The sequence below is a fragment of the Anomaloglossus baeobatrachus genome, chromosome 1, assembly GCF_048569485.1.
Source record: "Anomaloglossus baeobatrachus isolate aAnoBae1 chromosome 1, aAnoBae1.hap1, whole genome shotgun sequence".
In the NCBI taxonomy this organism is placed as follows: domain Eukaryota; kingdom Metazoa; phylum Chordata; class Amphibia; order Anura; family Aromobatidae; genus Anomaloglossus; species Anomaloglossus baeobatrachus.
Window position 1 is genome coordinate 658,908,393 of NC_134353.1, and position 22,340 is coordinate 658,930,732.

Below are 22,340 nucleotides of genomic sequence, written 5' to 3' on the forward strand. Positions count from 1 at the left end.
GCTGTTTGATAAAAATCAATGTTTTCTCTGCTGCAGATCTAGCAGTTATACAGAGCTTATGATGAGTATGCTGGACTGCCTGGCAGCAAGCCAAGTAGCCCTGTAATGATAATCTACTGCTGATAAAACATTGATTCTATCAAAACTACACTAAACAGCCCAGTAAGTGACACATTATTGGAATCAGGGTCTCTGACCCCATGTTATGCTGTTCTCATAGTGGCAGAATAGGTACGTGTGGTATCCGTGAAAAAAACGCATACCACTCATACCGGAAACACGAACATGTGAAGGAGGCCATAGGGGCCAATTCAACAAGATGGATGTTTATTACGCCAGACCTAATTTTAGGTGTCCTAGCAGCAAATTCATTAAACGGTATCTTTCATTTGCCTTTGCCCCAGTCAGGACCTGGAGTACAAGCCTGTCGTAACTTATGCCACTTTTGTGTACATTGGAACCTTGGTTAACGAGAACAATCCGTTCTAGGACTGTGCTTGTTAACCAAGTTACTCGTTCAGCACAGCAAGATTTCCCATAGGAAATCATTGCAATGCAGACGATTCGTTCCACAACTTGTTAAATGTCCCATTCATGTCCCCTATTGTGTCATTCCACACATGTACAAACACACACACACACACACACACATATATTACGCTCACCTTACCTTCCGTTCCATTGCCGGTCTCCTGGGACTTGCTGTTCTCCGGTACGGGCTGTGTATCTGGTTACCATAACGATGAAGAAGGAACTTCCGCTGCCAGAGCGCTGACGTCAAAGGCAGGAGCCGCTTGCCTCCGATTGGCCAGCGCGCTGCCTTTGAGTAGCGGTGACAGAGGAAGTTCCTGCTTCGTCGCTATGGTTGCCGATGCACAACCTGGAGTGGAGCGGCGAACTACAGGACCCAGGAGACCGGCGATGGAACTGAAGGTACACATATTATGCTCTGCTCACCTTACCTTCCGTTCCAACGCCAGCCTCCTGGGTCTTGTAGTTCGCCCCGAGGACGTCGCAATGAGCCGGAGGACTACAAGAACCATGAGACCGGGGATGGAACGGAAGGTAAGGTGAGCATAATACTGTATGTGTGCGTGTGTGTTTGTGTGTGTTTGTGCGTACATGTGTGTGTTTGTGTGGACTGCAAGTGCGGGTCAGAGAGCAGTGGATGTACGGAACCGGAAGTGTGTGCGGTGAGGATTTTGCTTGTACAGCAAAGCTTTCTCGTAAACTGGGTTACAAATTTACATAAAGCTTTGCTTGTTAAGCGAAATTCTCGTTAAGTGGGTTACTCGTTAAGCGAGGTTCCACTATATTAATGATTAATTTGTCACATCAAGCTTCATTACGCTCCCCTCACTAATCACCGCTTAGTCTTCAAAAACTTGACGGCATTGATATAAAAAGGAACAAATGTTGCAAAACATGTTGGCAACTACAAAATGATTAGTTCTAAGGTTTTGGCTCACACTGCTTAATGAATCAGACCCTTAGTTTTAATACTAGCAACAAACTGGATGCTGAAAAATGGAGTAGAAAAAAAATTAGGGGGGGAATAGGAGGTAATAAAAAGGGAACTTGCTATCTATTGTTTTATTAAAAAAAGTTGAAAACTCTTAGCCAAGAGGAATAGTATTTAAAATAAGAACCCGATTGAATGCATACAATTGTTTGCCATAGACAATAGAAACACTTTACGAGGGCCTCTATGGAAATCCTACTATGCGGATCACTTCTTGTGGGAAATTAATTTGTTCTTATTGTGATATTTTAAAAGAAAGAATAAAAAAAAATTAAAAAATTAAAAACAGTTGTTCAGTTCAATGAAACTACAAAAAAGGCCCTCTCCTGGAGAGAAACCATAAGGCTCTATTTACACAGTAGATTTGGTGCAGACATACTGTATATGCTTCCATATGTTTGCCACAGAAATAACTCCATTTTGATGAACAGAACAAGTTTTCTGCAACAAATCCATAGAATTCATCTCAAACATGGATATGACATGTGCAAATCTGCCAAATACTGTCCTGAGAAGGAAAGTAATGATAGTAGTGATTGTGGTGCCTAGTTATAATATAGGTCTGTGATACTGTACCACATCGGACATGAACAGAATTAAATAGCAAACATGGTAATTCCAACATACTAGAACCTGTCCTGATCACGTTTTAAAACATTTTTAGGGTTAAACTGATCCGACAGGACAATAAAAATTATGTAAAAATATATAACCTTAAAAGTGAATATAATAAACTGCCTCTTGGCAGTAAATTGCAGTTATATTAGGCTTTACACCATTTCCCTGCTCAGTATTGCTGTATAGCAGCCACCCGAAAATGCACATGCTGCAATATTATATATTCTAACCTAGGAGTTTACAAATCTGATTGTACGGCCAATCAAGTGCAAAGTGGAGCGCCATCCTAGATATGGCTTATGACATGGCATGCTTGATTTCAGGAGAAGTCCAGAACTAACTCCTTACTAAAGCATCAATGAAACGGGCTAATCCACCATATCCGGCTCACCCATAGGGATTAATCTGCTTGTACTCCAGAATCAGAGAAGAAAACTGCTTGCAGGGCTCTCCAAGAACGCCTGGCAGGCGCAGATTTAGGTGGAGAACTTGCAGTTCTGTAGTTAAGAGGAGTGGGAATGCGTGACGGTGACTTATCTGGTTGGTTATCTGCTCGTGGCCGGATCTTTGGCCGAAGTTTAAGTTTATAGATAGAAGGGATTCGGTCTGGTCTTTTTAATGTTTTTTTGGGTCTTAACACCACTTCACTGGATCCAGCAGCTCCCTCAGGGACTACACAGGCCTCCTCTGGCTCTACTTCCTCCTGGAGGTCTTCAGCAGCAGGTGGGCATGAACTGTCATCGGAAGAGCTGGACAAGGCTGGCAGTCTTCTCCAGGTAGTAGGAGGAAGCGCTGCAATATTCCCATCTACATTTTGCTCCCTTGCTCCCCCAGAGATGTAGAAGTTGAGGGAGGAAGAAGAAGAGCTAGAGGAACAGTATGCAGAGTCTAAAGCAGCTGGCTCGCTGGAAGGTGGACTAAGTAACAAAGAAGCCCCTTGTGTTCCCCCAGGATGGTCAGATGCCCCCAGAAGTCGAGAATTTTCCAAGAACTCTTTCTCAAGACTACGATAAATCTGTTGCTCCTGACAAACATCCAAAGGTGCAGGTGCATATCCCAACTGCCTCCGTGCATGAGATTTTGGAGGTTCTGTATGAACGCGATTGTTTGGGGGCTTGGAGGTCACAGGAGTTGAATATGAATGTTGTCCATCTTTGTCCCGTGTAATAAGCAGAACTGCTTTCTTGTTAAATGGAGGTCCTTGACTTCGGGCCCGTCGACTAGGAGGACCAGTCGGACCTTGAATTCTGCCACGTTCAGGCATGATAGGCTGGGATGCCTGTGATCGCCTTGGCGTAGGACCTCTGTCCTGAGACTGACTACGTGTTATAGAAGAACGAAGTCCAGGTCTCAATATATCAAATGATTTTCTGCCACCAGGGGCGCTCTGAACAGAGGAGGCAGAAGAGTCACTGTCGCCAGAATACCGCCGTGGGCGAGGAGGCCTAAAACAGAAAAGAAGAAGAATAATCATAGGAGAAGTATGAATATAAAATGCTGCATAATATAAAAAGGAATGTAAACAGGGTAAGAAAAGAAGAAATAGGCCATCATTAAGACCCTTAGTAAAAAAGTACATCAATCGTAATAGTAAAAAGTAATAGAATGTACACAAAGATAAAACAGATTTAATTATTGTGAAACACAAACCATTAAATATGTAAATCAGCATGCAATGTCACGCACCATCCTGAAATAAGAGACATTAGTACAGCAAAATTCCTTCAACCAACACCTCATGGAAACAAATAAGAACTTGTCAGTCTATCGGTGTTCCCAATTATAAAACTGGAGAAGAGGACTGACAAAATAAGACCATATAGAGAAAAAAAAAAACTAAAGTGCTGATTCAATACTAATAAGCATCCCACATATCTAATAATAAAGAAATACAAAAATGACTGTTCAAACCAAGCACAGATGGGAAGATGCTCTGAGTAAATGTGCTTGGTAACAACAGTCATTTGCTAGTAGACTCTCTTTAACCCCTTCAGCCCCAGAGCGTTTTCCGTTTTTGTTTTTTGCTCCCCTTTTTCAGAGAGCCGTAACTTTTATTTTTCTGTCAATCTTGCCATATGAGGGCTTGTTTTTTGCGGGACGAGTTGTACTTTTAAATGAAACCATAAGTTTTACCATATAGTGTACTGGAAAACGGCAAAAAAATTCCAAATGTGGAAAAACTGCAAATAAAGTGTGATCGCACAATAGTTTTTGGGATGTTTTACAGTATTCACCGTGTTCACTAGATGATAAAACTGATGTGTCACTGTGATGCCTGAGGTCGGTGCGAGTTTGTAGACACCAAACATGTATAGGTTTACTTGTATCTAAGAGGTTAAAAAAAATTAAAAAAATCACAAGCTTGTCCAATAAAAGTGGCGTACGTTTTGCGCCATTTTCCAAAATCCGTAGCGTTCTCATTTTTGGGATCTATGGCTCAGTGACTGCTTATATTTTGCGTCTCGAGCTGACATTTTTAATGGTACCATTTTTGCGCAGATGCTACGTTTTGATCGCCTGTTATTGCATTTTGCGTAAAACTTGCGGCGACCAAAAAACGTAATTTTGGCGTTTGGAATTTTTTTGCCGCTACGCCATTTACCAATGAGATTAATTGATTTTATATTTCCATAGATCGGGCATTTCTGAACGCGGCGATACCAAATATGTGTATATTTATTTATTTTTTAACCCTTTAATTTTCAATGGGGTGAAAGGGGGGTGATTTGAACTTAGGTTTTTTTTAAATTTTTTAAAACTTTTTTTTAATTTTTTTTTTATTTTACTAGTCCCCCTAGGGGGCTATAGCGATCAGCAATCTGATCGCTCTGCCCTATCTGCAGATCACAGCTATAGAGCTGTAAACCGCAGATATGATCACTTCCTGATTCACTCGGCTCCGGGCCAAGTGAAACCGAAAGTGACTCATGATAGCTACAGGCGTCATCACATGACCCTGTGCTACTATGGCAACCACCGTGATTACGCACGTGACTTCCGGTGGGGGCGGCGGCAAGTAAAAATAATGGCCGCGCGCATATATATATATCTCGCTGCCAGACTTTGGCAGAGAGATTTAAGCGGTTAAATGTTGCAGATGGTATGCGATTCCACTCGTAACATGTAGGCACACATGTCAGCTGTTGAAAACAGCTGATATGTGCATGGATAGCCGCGACCTGCCCACGGCAGGGGGCGGGGATTACCTCACACGATCCATGACGGAAAGATCGTCATTGGTCGTGAAGGGGTTAAAGGAAACCTGTCAGGTAACCACGAGCAGTTCTGGGTGCATATTGCTAATCCCTGCCTAACTGTCCCAGCAATTTAGCATACATAAAGAAACCTTTAGAAAACATATTTCTAAAGATACTTTATGATATGCTAATAAGTACAGGACTCGTCGCAAGGGCGTTCGTTCCCCCAGTTAGTCCACCCTCTTAGCAGGTTAGCATGCCCACAGGGGCTTGCTAACATGCTAATCAATACCCAGTGTCATCAGCGGTGATGAGAGTACCTGTATCCGTTGTTACCATTGATGACGCCGGGTTCAGGCTCAGTGCGCATGATCAGAAGTCCATGCGCTTCCGGTCATGCGCACTAGACCTCTCTGAAGCCGGGACGCATTTACCCGGCTTCATAGTGCGCATGACCGGAAGTGCGGGGACTTCTGATCATACGCACTGAGCCTGAACCCGGCATCATTGGCGGCGACAATGGACACAGGTACGTGCGTCAGCGTTGATGACACTGGGCAATGAATAGCATTGTTAGCATGCCCCCTAAAGATCTCTTTATCTATGCTAGTGTATACAGGGACGGTTAGGCAGGGATTAGCGATATGCACCCAGAACTGCTCGTGGTTCTGGGTGCATATTACACTTGACAGAAAATCCCACAGACAACACCTACTTGTATGATGGGCTGTTATGATCAGGACTCCATGAGGCACTTATTAAAATCTATGCACTGTGCATTTAATGCAGATCCTTCACTGACAGAATGGAGGCTTCCTAGCACAAAATCTGCATTTTAGCTAATAGAGAGCCATTTTAATACATTGACACGTCTTAACATAATATATGGAAGGAAATCCTCTGAAGCAGAGAACCCATTTTAAAGGACTTATTTTCTTTTGTTCTCTTCTGGAATAAAGGAATTTGACTGTATCTAACAGACAGCAAAAGCAGTAAATATAAGAAATACAAAATATATACCATGTACTCATGATTATGGCCTGAAAGAACGTGTACGACCCCTAAACCTAAAACACAGAAAAGGCCTCACAAAATAAATTACATCTAAGTATGTAAATTTCATTACAAACAACAACTTCAAATGGAAATGCATTACTTAAATTAGGTTTTTAAAATTGTGGGAAAAATTAAAAAAAAAAATATTTTGTCATTTTATTTTCTGTACAGGATTATGGGGACAGCCATCTTGTTTAGAAGAGGGGTGTCCTCTACAGGAGAAGACCTGCTTAAGCAATTCAGGGCCCAAGAACATAAAAAACAAGGTAAACTCACCTTCCTCAGCAGCCACATTCCAGTGGTGCCGACTCTGCTGTTCCCAGCAGGTGATATGATATTGTTACGTCACGTGACCGCTGTAGCCCATCAGCAGCTAATGATTGCCCTGATGAAATACTGGTGAGCTGCAGCCAAACACCAGCTCTAAAAATATAGTAAAGGCTGAAGTCAATGAACGGTGCTGACTGGCTGCAGTGGTCACGTGACAACAACGTGACCTCATCCACTGGGAACAGCAGAGTTGGTATTGCAGGAATGGCACCACTATATACATACAAAATATGCAGTATATGACAAAAGTGAGCACACCAATCACATTTTGCAAATATTTTCTTATATCTTTTCAGGGGACAACACTCAAGATATGACACTTTGAGACAATGTAAAGTTGTCAGTGTACAGCTTGTTCAATAGTGTAAATTTGGTGCCCTCTAAATAACTCAGACAGCCATAATATCTAAACCGCTGGCAACAAAACAGAGTACACCCTTAAGTGAAAATGGCCAAATTGTGCCCAATTAGCCATTTTTGTCCCCCAATGTCATATGAGTCATTATTGTGACAAGGTCTCAGGTGTGAATGAGGAGCAGATGTGGTAATTTTGATGTGATCGCTCACACACTCTCTCATACTGGTCACTGGATGTACAACATGGCACTTCATGGCAAAGAATTCTCAGAGGATCTGAAAAAAAAAGAATTGTCGCTCTACATAAAGATGGCCTAGGCTATAAAAAGATTACAAACAGCCTGAAACTGAACTGCTGTACGGTGGCCAAGACCATACCACAGTTTAACAGGACAGGTTCCACTGAAAACAGGCCTTGCAATAGTCGACCAAAGAAGTGGAGTGTTGAAAGTACGTGCTCAGCGTTATATTCTGAGATTGTCTTTTCAAAATAGACGTATAAGTGCTGCCAGCATTGCTGCAGAGGTTACAGGGGTGGGGGGTGTCAGCCTGTCAGTGTTCAGACCATATGCCGCACACTGCATCAAATTGGTCTGAATGGCTGTCGTCCCACAAGGAAGTCTCTTTTAAAGATGATGCACAAGAAAGCAAACAGTTTGCTGCATACAAGGCGACTAAGGACATGGACTACTGCAACGACCCCGACACACCTCCAAGAAGACCACTGCCTTATTAAACACACACAGTGCCTTATGAAAGTATTCACCATCTTGGCTTTTTATCTATTTTGTTACATTACAACCTGTGTTTAAATATTTTGTAATCCAATTTGTGTGTGGTGCATCAGAATTAAAATAGTCTAAGTTGGAGAAGTGAAGTGGGAAAAGCAGGCAAAAAAAATAAAAAAAATAATAATTTATGATAAATAAAGTTGCCATGTGCATATGTATTATGTATTTACCCTTTTGCTATGAAGCCCCTAAAAATTTTTGGTGCAAGAAAAAGGAAGTCCACATGCGTGCTAAGTGTCCCATGGTCTAAGTATATACACACCTTTTCTGAAAAGCCACATATGTTGTAACACTACTAAGCAAGAAGCACCACGAAGAAAGAGGCACCACTAACCAAACACCATGAAGACCAAGGAGATCTCCAAACAAGTCAGAGGCAAAGTTGTTGAGAAGAACAAGTCAGGGTTGGGTTCCAAAGAAATATCCCAATCTCTGATGATCCCTCGGAGCATCATCAAATCCATTATCATCAAATTGAAAGAACATACAATAGTTGCACAACAAACCTGTCAAGAGATGGCCACCCACCAACACAGTCAGCCAGGGCAAGGAGGGCATTATGACAGAGACCAAAAGGTAACCCAGAGGCAGATGCATCGTTTCCAAGCAGAGATTGGAGTTTCTGTCCATACAACCACAATAAGCCGTACACAACATAAGAGCTGGCTTTTATGGAAGAGTGGTCAGAAAAAAAGACTTTATTTAAAGCGAAAAATTGGAAGGCTTGTTTTGATTTCGCCAAAAGACATGTGAGAGACTCCCCAAATGTATGATGGAAAGTGCTGTGGTCAGACGAGACCAAAATGGAACTTTTTCACCAAGGTAAATGCTATGTTTGGCACCAAGCCAACAGAGCACATCACCCCAAGAACATCATCCCCACAATGAAACATGGTGGTGGCAACATCATGCTGCGGGGATGTTTTTCAGCAGCAGGAAGATGCTATAGGGCAAAATACAGGGATATTCTTAAGCAAAACCTATTTCAGTCCGTCAGTGTTTGAGACTGGGACGGAGGTTCACCTTCCAACGAGACAATGACCCAAAAGTGGTAAAGCAACAGTCGAGTGGTTTAAGGGGAAAGGTTTAATTTATTGGAGTAGCCTAGTCAAAGCCCAGACCTTAATCCAATTGACAATCTTGAAGATTGCTGATCACCAGAAGAAACCTCTAACTTGAAGGAGCTGGCATAGTTTTGTCTTGACGAATGGGCACAAATCCCAGTGGCAAGATGTGGAAAGCTCATAGAGACTTATTTAATGCGACGTGCAGCTGTCACTGCCGTAAAAGGTGGCTCTACAAGGTACTAACTTTAGGGGGGTGAATAGTTATGCACACTGACATTTTTAGTTATTTTGCTCTATTTGTTGTTTGCTTCACAATAAAAGGATAACCTAATGTTTACAGATATAAACTTATTCTTTACATGAACCAAGTCCACAAAATAAAAAAAACAAAAAAAACAACCCAAAACACAGTAAAATTCTAGGTTATAAGGTTGCAAAACACAAAAAAAATACCAAGGGGTGAATACTTTCTCAAGGCACTGTACTATATATTACATTACCTACTGCCTGCTTAGTTGTCACAGACAGGACTAATACACACATTCACAGTATAATGCATACACAGTATATAATTAATATATTCTTTGTGGCAAAAAGCCCAATAGCAGAATTGGAGTAGGTTTTCATACACATTGTTATTACAGTAGTATACACTTATTTTACTCCATGACACATTCTCTTTGTAGTAATACTTTGTTGTCAGTGCTGTAAAATACAATTTGAATTTCTTGTTAACGAAATACTTTGCTACCTAATAATTAAAGAAAATTCCTAACAGCAGACGTGTCCACTTGCATATAAGTATCGATAGGCAATGGCTTTATGGCAGAACTGTCACTATGAGGAACTACTATTTACTGCCATTATATTTCATTTACAGTGCTCTCCTTTCAATCAGTGATAACCTATAAATAAGTACACGGGAGGAGGCAGCTTGTGATCTCTGAGCGGCAGTGAGTGACCCTGCCGGATGATGTCAGCTGACTTTACAAGTAGAGAGAGTAGACACAACATCCTTTGTTAGCTGATCGGGCTGTTTACGATGCAGTTCCTTTACAGAATCCAGCATTATTCAGAATAAACCTTCGAACTTCAGTATTTATATTCTATGGCTGCAGGATATTTGCTTTTGGAACAGTAGAGATTGGAGTTCAGTGAGTGAACACGGTCTAATCCTGGTATAAAAAGGCTACTACTAAGGTGTTTTTCAGGAATAGTTCATGTACAGCGTCGTCACTGCTGTTACTGAAAGAAACTGTATGATCCGCCTCCGAGTGTCACCGCAATCCCCGAAATAATCTGGATAATCTGCTAAACCTTCATCCATAGAATGAAGCTATTGTGTCTTCATTTGCTGTACAATTATAAGCCTTTTCTATTCTCTTTTAAAAAAAAAACAAACAACCCAAAAGTATAGCTTTGGTTGGATTTTAAACATGGCACCTGCAAGATATATTTGGGACAATGTATCAAACTAAATGGGCCAGAATTTTGGCACAACTCGTGCCAAAAAAAATTCCTGTATTTTTTTTTTTTTTGCCTTGCCCCAGATTTGTTATAAGTTTCAGACACTCATTCTATCTTGTCAGACAAGGGGGAATAGACCTCCCATAAAAAAAAAAAAAAAAAAAGACCTAGGGCCATTGCCTAGCACAAAAGTGATCCAATTGATAGATCTGTCTAGTCTGAAGCCTGCTTTACACGTTGCAATTTCACAAACGATCTCGTATGCGATTTGCAACGCCCCCATCGTATGTGTGACACGTTCAATTTGTTGAACGTGCCGCACAAACGATTAACCCCCGTCACACGTACTTGCCCGTCCACACGACCTCGATGTGGGCGGCAAACGTCCACTTCCTGGAGTGGGAGGGACGTTCGGCGCCACGCGGCAGCCGGCCAATAGATGCGGAGGGGCGGAGCTGAGCGAGACGTAAACATCCTGCCCACCTCTTTCCTTCCGCATTGTGGGCCGGGAGCCGCAGGAGGCAGGTAAGATCTGTTCATTGTCCCCGTGGTGTCACACGCTGCAATGTGTGCTACCCCGGGTACGATGAACAATCTGACATGCAATTCTAGAGAAAGGTACGATGTGTATGCGATGAACGTTTTAACATTCAATCGCAATCGCACGTACCTGTCACACACTACAATGTACTTACAATGCCGGATGTGTGTCACTTACGACGTGACCCCGCCGACACATTGTAAGATATATTGCAGCGTGTAAAGCGGGCTTAACAGCATAAACCACTTTTACAACTCTAGTGCATTTTCAGAAAGTCTAGTCTAAGTGTGTCAGATATTTTCATTATTGATAAATATGCCTTTTTGTGTTTGTGTTATAAGTCACAAGTGATCTGAATACAGTAACAATTCAAAGAAATGTGTGCTAAAGTTTGAGGCCGACCTTTCCCTGCCCAGTATGGCTATGCCCACCCAACAGAGTATTAGAAAAAAAGATGGGCCTGCCAATTGGAATTCACTGCAACAAAACAGGTCCTGAAATTCAGATATATTAGTGCCAGCCGGTTTATTTAATGCTTGCTCATGATTATTGTGTTTCATGTTGTAAAGGTTTTACACCTTTACAAAAACTGTAAATTTAGGGTAATCCCAGGCTGTTTTCTTTGAGGAAGTTAGAGTCATGTACCTTTTTTTTTTTTCTATTCTTGAAGAATAAAAAAAAAAAAAAAACTGTCAACATTATATATTGAAGATTTTGTTATAGGTTTGTTCATTCAAAAAGGTATCCAGTGCCAGTATATGTAGATGGTTTGAGGGCGGCACGGTGGCTCAGTGGTTAGCACTGCAGTCTTCCAGCGCTGGGGTCCTTGGTTCAAATCCCACCAAGGACAACATCTGCAGGAGATTGTATGTTCTCCCAGTGTTTGCGTGGGTTTCCTCTGGGTTCTCCGATTTACTCCCAGACTACAAAAATACAGGTTGGGACCTTAGATTGTGAGCCCCAATGGGGACAGTGTTGCCAATGTATGTAAAGTGCTACGGAATTAATAGCGCTATATAAATGAATAAATATTATTATTATAATATTATTTCTAGAGCTCACACAGGGGCGGACATATTTTTGGTGCAACCTGGGGACTCAGAGCATAGGGTGACCATTTCTACCTCCATAGCAGGTGAAACAGAGCATCTATAAAGAGCCCATATATTGTTCTTGCACAGGGGCCCCTTTCTGTCTTTGTGAGGTCCCCATTTACTTTCTGTTGATGCATCAGAAATCTGCATGGATTTATCAGCTTTCCTCTAAGGTGTTTGCAGCATTTTGATGCTTTCTCTTGGATGACGGCTGCTGCATGTAAAATAGTGAGCAATCCAGGAGATAAATCATCAGCGATTAGAGAATAATAAATTATGCAATGTGTTTTTGGCCATATTTCATGTATTTACATGTTTATCTCGAACTGATGACCTGCCAAACTCATCTAGACTGAATAACGCAGATCAGAATACTCCAGATGTCCCAAACCACAGATCTGGATTAGTTCACTGGAAACCAGCGAGGGGACGTCTTTACGCTCCTTGTAATATACCCATCGTGATTAAGCTCAGCAGGCAAACTGTATTCAATGAATAGCAAGTGAATTAATGGCCTATGGGATATGCCACGTACCTGAATGAGTTAATTCCAGGGCGGTCTTTCTGAGACGCTGAGGTCTTCGAGGTGCTGTTCAGTGATGCAGCCGGGCTTGGAACGGATCTCCGCGGAGTGTTTGGTTCTGGGTTCTGAACGTTTCTGGGCAAGCCCTCAGAATAACGGCCTCGGGAAGGGCTGGAAGTGCGGGTGGCTGTGAGGTTAGCACCACGTTGAGGGGAAAAGGTTATGGGGCGCGATGCTGGAGCGCGATGGGCTGTAGATGGGAAAGAAGAGTATATAAACATCTGGTAATACACTAGAACATTAAGTGAAATCAAAACTAACACCCCGTTTCTTCAGAATATATTTATCAAGCCTAGTTCACACTGGCATTTTTGGGGCATATGGAGTTACATTTGGATGACTGTTAGGTTTATCTGTTATCCTTACAGCAGCATTCCTTGGTCAATCTATCGACTCCAATGACTTCAGTGGAGCCCATAGAAGTCTATGAGAAACTGACCATGGTAAATCACAGCGAAGAGCTGTTCAGGAAGGGACTGATTACCTAAGCGTAATCCTGTAAGTGAAAGACCATCCTGGGGGCTAAAAGGTATTAATTTAGCAATTGCAATTCAGGTACATTATCAATGGAGTCTAATTTTGTAAAAAGTGACTTTAAGACCCTCCGAGATCATTGGAAAACCTTGCTCATTAAATGTGCGGATTGTCAGATATACTTACAGACAAACTGGCATCTGCAGGGATCATGCTTGTCCAGATAATGCTCTAGAGTATCCCATCCTCCACCAACGCGAACCATAACATGACTCCGAAGAACCTAAGAGACGTAGAGAGGTTTATTTCATGCTCCTCCCGCTCATAAAACAATTGTGGAGCGCTGCGTCGTACAACTCAACGATGGCTCGTCGCTCTGTGAGTAACTAATAGAATATTTTTATAGAAATTAACACTTTGGTGCCAGCAGTGGTGTCCTTACTCACACCGGCGGCAACATCCAATTACTTAGGAACACGCCTCTTTGGCAACATTCATCTGTCAATGTTTTCCATAAATATCCCAAAAAAATAACAGATGAACAGCGCACAAAGTACAGTTATGAGAAAAAAATGCTCTGGAGTGGTTATTTCATGGAAAATGCAGGTTTTTACTGAAGCAGAGAAGTCTGGAGTAATGGCTGGTCTAGGAATCTGTGCTTACCTATCTGAGGACAGGATAACGTAGGGACAGAGACCCCATTTCCAGTGATGTGTAACTTACTAAGAAACCGGTTTTGATAAAATCACTGTTATCTGATGCAGATCTAGCAGTTCTCTGAATGCTGAGCTCTGTATAAGCCAGTCCACACCACTTATTGGCAGCCTTCTGTGTACATAGTGAAATAGGCGGAAAGCTACCAATCAGCGGTGGGGGCAGAATTATATAGCAATCATATATATGAAAGACTACATGGCAACAAAATTATTAATTCTCTAGTGATAATAATCTCTGTTGTAACAGCAGGAGATTATCAAAGCAGCAAGCAGCCTAGTAAGTGATACATCAATGGAATCAGGGTCTCAGTCTCTACATTATGCTGCTGAAAAGACTCCTTTTAAATAGAATAGGACATCTTCCTTCCATTAGGATGACTGAACTAAAGCAAAATTAGGTGTCATAAGTACCGGACCACCCAAGCACATATAATACAGTTAGGCTCTTATAAATAGGCAGAGAGGGGAGCCAGCACGATCCGAAAATGGCATGCACCATACAAAAAGTGCAAATTCACAGATTTATTCCAACTGCACTGTAATATAAATGAGACTTTTAGCAAATAATTGATCAATTCTTTGAGCCACCCCTGCCAACGTCACGGCAAATCTTAATAGGGAGGTCCTACACTATATTCTGTATTTCATGTGCCATGCGGCCTCCTAAACGTTGGCAGGGGTGACTCAAAGAATTGATCAATTATTTGCTAAAAATCTCATTTTTTTTTATTATAGTACAGTTGGAATAAACCTGTGAATTTGCACTTTTTATATGATACATGCCAATTTCAGATCGTGCTGGCTCCTTTTTCTCTGTTATGACTGTAGTTATGCTACAATTTCTGGTGACTGACCACCACCTTGCTATGCATGCCTGATTTTGGTTTTCAATGTATTCCTCCTGTTGGTAGCTGTTCACAATCAGTTGCCTCACCCCTTTCCACAGGCATTGCTAATTAAGCCCCATACTTGGATCTGGTCCGCCTTTATCAATGGTTGCTGTCTGGCACTGGGAGGGTCAGTTCTGATATAATCCTGGTTTGTGTAGAGCTTGCTCTACATACTGGGACCTGGGCTGGCCTCTATCCATAATTGCCTCTTTTTGCAACATGGAAGCGGCTACATACAGGTTACAGGTATGTGTGCTCCATTATGGTTCTGCTTTTAACTTTATCTAGGAGGCCGCATGGCACATGAAATACATAATATAGTGTAGGACCCCCCCTATTGAGATTTGCCGTGACGTTGGCAGGGGTGGCTCAAAGAATTGATCAATTATTTGCTAAAAATCTCATTTTTTTTTTATTATAGTACAGTTGGAATAAATCTGTGAATTTGCACTTTTTATATGATGCATGCCAATTTCAGATCGTACTGGCTCCTTTTTCTCTTATAAATAGGTGATAAGCCTCTGGCTTTTTGACATCGAAAACTAACATATACACTCACAAGTCTATGTTAAAGGGAATCTGTCACCAGGTTTTTGCCACCTAATCTGAGAGCAGCGTACTGTAGGGGCAGAGTTCCTGATTACAGCGATGTATCACTTACTGGGCTTCTTAGTGTAATTTTGATACAATCACTAATTATTCAGCAGTAGATTAGAGGACTCCTTGACGTGCTGCCAGGTAGTCCAGCAAATTCATGAGCTCTATATAACTGCTAGATCTGCAGCAGAGAAAACAGTGATTTTATCAAAATGACAGCAAACAGCTCAGTAAGCAACACATCGCTGGAATCAGGGTCTCTGTCTCTATTATGCTGCTCTCAGATGGAGGAGCAAAAACCTGGTGACAGATTCCCTTTATCTGGCAACATGAGGCATTTTTTTTGGGGTCGGAGCTATAGCCATTATTATATAGTCATAATCTCCAACTATAATTATTTTTTGGATTTGGTTTTTACTGTGCTGCAAAAATGACCCCAATTCATAATTCTACAGGTCAGTACAACTACTTTTTATAATAAATAAATATATATATATATACACATACATACATACTAGAAGGTGGCCCGATTCTACGCAACGGGTATTCTAGAATTTACGTATTGTGTAGTTCATGTATGATTTTTGTTATATAACAAAAATCATACATGAACTACACAATACGTAAATTCTAGAATACCCGTTGCGTAGAATCGGGCCACCTTCTAGTATGTATATATATATATATATATATATATATATATATATATATATATATATATATATATATATATATATATATATATATATATATATATATATATATATATATATATATATATATGTTGTTGTGTGTAGTTACCAAGTGTTTGTGTAGGGCGCTGTACATGTTCTGGATGTCGTCTGGGTGTGATGGGGGGTGAGAGGGGTGTTGTTTGTGTGTTGCGTTGTTTGTGGAGCGCTGTGTGTCTGTAGCGTTGTGTGTGTGTTGCGCGGTTTGTGTGTGTGTGGTGTGTTTTGGGGGGAGGTATGCTTTGTGCAATGTGTGTGATGTGCGGTATGTGCGTATATTTGTGTGTGCCGCGGTGTTTGTGTGTTGGGTGTTGTGTGTGTGCAGCGTTGTCTGTGTGTGTGGGTGTCTGTGTAGGGCAGTTGTTTGTGGTTCCCAGTGTGTGTGTGTGTGGTGTGTTGTGCAGTGCGCGCGCGCGTGTGTGTGTGTGTGTGTGTTGGGGGGAGGTGCGCACTCCCAAACGTGCTCCATCCCCCATGCAGCGCACTCCCCATCGTGCTCCATCCCCCATGCAGCACACTCCCCATCGTGCTCCATCCCCTATGCTGCGCACCCCCCATCGTGCTCCATCTCCCATGCTGCGCACTCCCAAACGTGCTCCATCCGCCATGCTGCGCACTCCCAAATGTGCTCCATCCGCCATGCTGCGCACTCCCAAACGTGCTCCATCCGCCATACTCCGCACTCCCCATCGTGCTCCATCCCCGATGCTGCGCACCCCCCTATCATGCTCCATCCCCGATGCTGCGCACCCCCCCCCATCGGCCTCCATCCCCCATGCTGCACCAGCATCAGCCTCTCTGCCCCCAGCATCAGCTTCTCTGCCCCCAGCATCAGCCTCTCTGCCCCCAGCATCAGCCTCTCTCCTCCCAGCATCAGCCTCTCTCCTCCCAGCATCAGCCTCTCTCCTCCCAGCATCAGCCTCTCTCCTCCCAGCATCAGCCTCTCTCCTCCCAGCATCAGCCTCTCTCCTCCCAGCATCAGCCTCTCTCCTCCCAGCATCAGCCTCTCCTCTCTCCTCCCAGCATCAGCCTCTCCTCTCTCCTCCCAGCATCAGCCTCTCTCCTCCCAGCCTTCCCCATCATCAGCCTCTCTCCTCCCAGCCTCCCTCCTCCCACCCTCCCCCAGCATCAGCCTCTCTTCTCTCAGCCTACCTCTCCCAGCCTCCCTCCTCCCAGCCTCCCCCAGCATCAGCCTACCTCTCCCAGCCTCCCTCCTCCCAGCCTCCCTCAGCATCAGCCTCCCTCTCCCAGCCTCCCCAAGCATCAGCCTCCACCAGCATCAGCCTCTCTCCTTCCAGCCTCCCCCAGCATCAGCCTCCGCCAGCATCAGCCTCTCTCCTTCCAGCCTCCTCCAGCATCAGCCTCCCTCTCCCAGCCTTCCCCAGGATCAGCTTCCCCCTCCCAGCCTCCCTCAGCATCAGCCTTCCCCAGCATCAGCCTCTCTCCTCCCAGCCTCAGCCTCTCTCCTTCCAGCCTCCCCCAGCATCAGCCTCTCTCCTTCCAGCCTCCCTCAGCATCAGCCTCCCCTTCCCAGCCTTCCCCAGGATCAGCCTCTCTCCTCCCAGCCTCCTTCCTCCCAGCCTCCCCCTCCCAGCCTCCCTCAGCATCAGCCTTCCGCTCCCAGTCTCCCCCAGCATCAGCCTCCCCAAGCATCAGCCTCCACCAGCATCAGCCTCTCTCCTTCCAGCCTCCCCCAGCATCAGCCTCCCCCAGCATCAGCCTCCCCCAGCATCAGCCTCCCCCAGCATCAGCCTCCCCCAGCATCAGCCTCCCCCAGCATCAGCCTCTCTCCTCCCAGCATCAGCCTCTCTCCTCCCAGCATCAGCCTCTCTCCTCCCAGCATCAGCCTCTCTCCTCCCAGCATCAGCCTCTCTCCTCCCAGCATCAGCCTCTCCTCTGTCCCCAGCATCAGCCTCTCCTCTGTCCCCAGCATCAGCCTCTCTCCTCCCAGCCTCCCCCAGCATCAGCCTCCCCCAGCATCAGCCTCCCCCAGCATCAGCCTCTCTCCTTCCAGCCTCCCCCAGCATCAGCCTCCCTCTCCCAGCCTTCCCCAGGATCAGCCTCTCTCCTCCCAGCCTCCGTCCTCCCAGCCTTCCCCAGCATCAGCTTTCCCCTCCCAGCCTCCCTCAGCATCAGCCTTCCCCAGCATCAGCCTCTCTCCTCCCAGCCTCAGCCTCTCTCCTTTCAGCCTCCCCCAGCATCAGCCTCTCTCCTTCCAGCCTCCCTCAGCATCAGCCTCCCCTTCCCAGCCTTCGCCAGGATCAGCCTCTCTCCTCCCAGCCTCCTTCCTCCCAGCCTCCCCCTCCCAGCCTCCTTCAGCATCAGCCTTCCCCTCCCAGTCTCCCCCAGCATCAGCCTCCCCCTCCCAGCCTTCCCCATGATCAGCCTCTCTGCTCCCAGCCTCCTCCAGCACGCCGTGCTCCTCTGCCGACACTCACACACCCGATCGCATCCACTCACACACACACCCGATCGCATCCACTCACACACACCCGATCGCATACACTCACACACACCCGATCGCATACACTCACACACACCCGATCGCATACACTCACACACACACACACAGACACTGACGATACTGCACATACGCGCTCACACTCAAAACATCCGGAGATACCACATGCCTCTGGCCATGTGATCCTCCGTCAGGTCCTGGAAGGTCACAACAGCACAGTATCGAGGCCGAGAAGCAAGCGATATCGCCGGATGCTGTGAGTGTGTGGATGCGATGTGAGGTGTGTGTGAGGTGTGTGTGAGAGTGAGTGTGATCTGATGTGTGTGTATGTTTGTGTGTGTGCTGTTATGTGTGTGCGCGTGTGGATCTTCCGCCGCAGCAGGACCTTGATGCGCTTGTAACCATGCGAGCATGGTTACCAACGTATCCACACCACTCCCGTGCGAGCGGGGGCCGGGGGGGAGAGGGGGGAGTACAGTACTCACCTCCGTGACAGCCGTGTCAGTTCGGGGAATGCGCGGGGGAGGGAGGGGGCGGGGCCAGAGCTAGCGTGCATCATTGCGTGAGGGGGGCGTGGCGTGGCCGAATTGCCAATGCCTGCAGGGTGCCGAGGCGAGAGGCCAATCTGTGGGGGGGCGGAGCCTGGGCGAGCGGCTGGCCAATCCGTGTGGGGGCGCAGCCTGGGCGAGCGGCCAATCCGTGTGGGGGGGCGGGGCCATGGCGAGCCCAGCGGCCAATCAGCTTTGTGTCACCGTAAGGACACAATTTTGGAGCATGACAGACAGACAGACAGACAGACAGACAGACAGACAGACAGACAGACAGACAGACAGACAGACAGACAGACAGACAGACAGACAGACAGACAGACAGACAGACAGACAGACAGACAGAATAAGGCAATTATATATATAGATAGATAGATAGATAGATAATATATATTACAAGTTTATCATTTAAGTGTTGGGAAAAAAATGAAAAAATTAAAAATAGATTTAACTTTTCACTAGCAGGACCTGTGTAAGGTCATGCCCATGTAACCAGAAGGGGCAGGGCCTCAGCCATCAAAGCTGATACGAGGAAGCAACATTTTCCTGTTTGATGAGGCCCTGCCCCTTCTGGTCACATGGGTATGATCTCACAGGTCCTGCTAGTGAAAAGTTAAATCTATTGTATCATACTTATGCTAATTTTAACAGGGGGGACGGGATAACTCTGAATACCCCCCCTCAGCTATTATCTGCTCCTCAGCTACTGTCACTCTAGAAGCTGATGATTTTATAAACTTTACTTTCTTGGATTTCAAAACCTAAACATCTGAGCTGACCACTACAGGTATGTATAGAATCAGCCTGATAGCGCCAGTATAGCACTGGCTTTAGGTTATATAGGAAAATCCTGGTGATTGGTTCCCTTTAAGCGACTAAATTGAAACCTACCTTTGATCACTAGTACTGTATATGTCACTTGTACCTTAATAGTAAAGAAGGAAGCACGGTCTGGTAGAGCGCTAAGGAGGCCACAGTATTAGATTAATTTTTGTAGAATTTATTGTTTTCTATCAGCCAATGGTACCTTAATGTCCTGCTTTGAAGTCCACCCACAGGGTAGGCTTCACAGGAGACCCAATATAGTAACGATGGTCCTTCAGACCCCCAGCTGCCATTCTCTGCGATCGCATTGTGGGGACATGGTGGAAGTTGGTGACCGTGTACAACTGCGATCACACCATTTAAATGCAGTTGTCAAGAAACTGAAAGTGACAATTAAAGGGGTTATCCGGCTTATTTTGAGTTTTTTTCATTATTACCCTATTGGGCTACATTGGGGCAGGTAAGTAGATAGAGACCACTTACCTGCCCTGCTGTAAGCCCCTCTCTGCCGGCTCAGAGTGGTCATGTGACCGCTCCTGCCGCAATTTTGCTGCTTCCGGTCATTTAATGTCAACATGGGCAGGGCCATGTTGACATGCAAATCTGGAAACAGCATGTCGCCTCCCTGCTGGGCTGTACAGTGCGATGAGCCCCGTCCCCCTTCCCTGCACCCTCCCACACATTCCCCCACACCCCGTACTCTGCCAACAACCTCCCCATGCACTGCTGTGGGGTCCGTGACCTGGGGGCGGGGCCTGGCAGCTGCTGCCTACGGTGTCAGCGCCAGCACCGGGCCCCTGCTCAGGATCACACATTCAAATATAACGGCATCACAGATCACAGATGCCGGTATATTTGAAAGCGCTAATGAGAAGCAGCGCAGCGCTGCTCCTCATCACTGTCCCGCTGTCTGTACTCTCTTCAGCACAGCGGTGACGTCACTACTGTGCTGATATGGCCAGAGCACAGACAGCGCGCGAACGTGCAGGAGCGGCGGGGACCGAGGACGGGTGAGTATGTACTCCCTACATGTGTTCCCTATGGGGGGGGGGTCGGTGCAGAGCCTGATGTGTGCCTGCGGTGCAGAGCCCGATGTGTGCCTGCGGTGCAGAGCCCGATGTGTGCCTGCGGTGCAGAGCCCGATGTGTGCCTGCGGTGCAGAGCCCGATGTGTGCCTGCGGTGCAGAGCCCGATGTGTGCCTGCGGTGCAGAGCCCGATGTGTGCCTGAGGTGCAGAGCCCGATGTGTGCCTGCGGTGCAGAGCCCGATGTGTGCCTGCGGTGCAGAGCCCGATGTGTGCATGCGGTGCAGAGCCTGATGTGGGGCTGTTATTTGCAATGCTGTAGTGACACAGGTCAGGTGCTGGGGCAGAATATACTGACAGGGAATGCGTGTGCAGGGGGCGGGCAGGGGGCGAGGCTGGACACTGGGGTGGGGCTGGACAGTGAGGCCGGGCGGTGCCAGCTGTGACTGGGAGGTTCAGCACAGGAAGTGTTCAGTTTGCTTGTGCTGAATGTAAACAAGAAGCTGCAGAGAATAAAGGGATAATTCAAGAGGAACAAAAGTTAGAAAACAAAAAATAACAATGTAGGGGTGTTTTATATGACAATACAGCACAGATTACCTTAAACTCAAAAAGTTTTGTTATGTCTGACAACCCCTTTAAGTAAACCACAGCGATGGGCATGGAATCTGACCTCTAAAGTTATAGGCAGATGGCAGTTATATATTACAGCTGGCACCTAACAGGTAGCGGGCTCAACTCCTGAGTTTGCGCCATACACTGAGACCCAACATAAGATGTACTATTACATTTTATGTCAGATGGAGTTAATATTTAGGCTTTTGCCCTTATCTTGATCTGTCCTGTGACACTTCGAATGACCCGAATGGCTACTGGTGGTCCTGGTCACAAGCCGCGACAACACCGTAGGGTGTATACATGATGTCCCTATAAATCACAGTCACTGGCCCCAAGACCTGTCACTTTTACAAAAGAAATGGCAAACTGATTTCAGTTTGGTTTACGTGTGGAAACATTTTTCAAGGGTTTCCTTGTGGTCAAGCTTGGGAATCGCCATTGTACACAAGCAAGGGATGAAAAGGAAAAAAGGAGCATGGCTAGAGATGCCTATATATTAAAACAACAAGACAAGAAGCACAAAGCCGTCATCCCCGACACACCAGGGGTCCCCTGCGTGCACAATGGCGTAGTTGCTCTCCAATAGGCATTCATGAATATGCAAAAAAATGGAAAAAGAGACAAGCCACTGCCAACGGAGGCTGATGTACCAACAGAACTAAGACTTGGACATGTAAAAACCCACCAAAGTAATGAGACCCCATATTCATATTATGGTCAGTTTAGAATACTGGCTCTATATGTGCACATTTCCCATTCCTGCCCATGTATGACAATACAATATCGAGTGCAGTCTGAGGACATGGCAGAAGCAGCCGAAGGGACCTCAACAA

The 22,340-nt window shown here is 45.3% G+C and overlaps 1 protein-coding gene across 1 annotated transcript in view; it reads right to left on the reverse strand.

Moving 5' to 3' along the window:
• Window positions 1-1,578: 1,578 nt before the first annotated feature.
• Window positions 1,579-22,340, reverse strand: part of GAS2L1 (growth arrest specific 2 like 1) — a 33,939-nt gene continuing 13,177 nt past the window's right edge. Inside the window, exons 4-6 of the mRNA XM_075319981.1 lie at window positions 13,284-13,380; window positions 12,576-12,813; window positions 1,579-3,585 (exon numbers count right to left, since the gene is read on the reverse strand). Coding sequence (XP_075176096.1) covers window positions 2,541-3,585; window positions 12,576-12,813; window positions 13,284-13,380 — 1,380 coding nt within the window. The 3' untranslated portion in view covers window positions 1,579-2,540. The remainder of the gene's footprint in view (window positions 3,586-12,575; window positions 12,814-13,283; window positions 13,381-22,340) is intronic.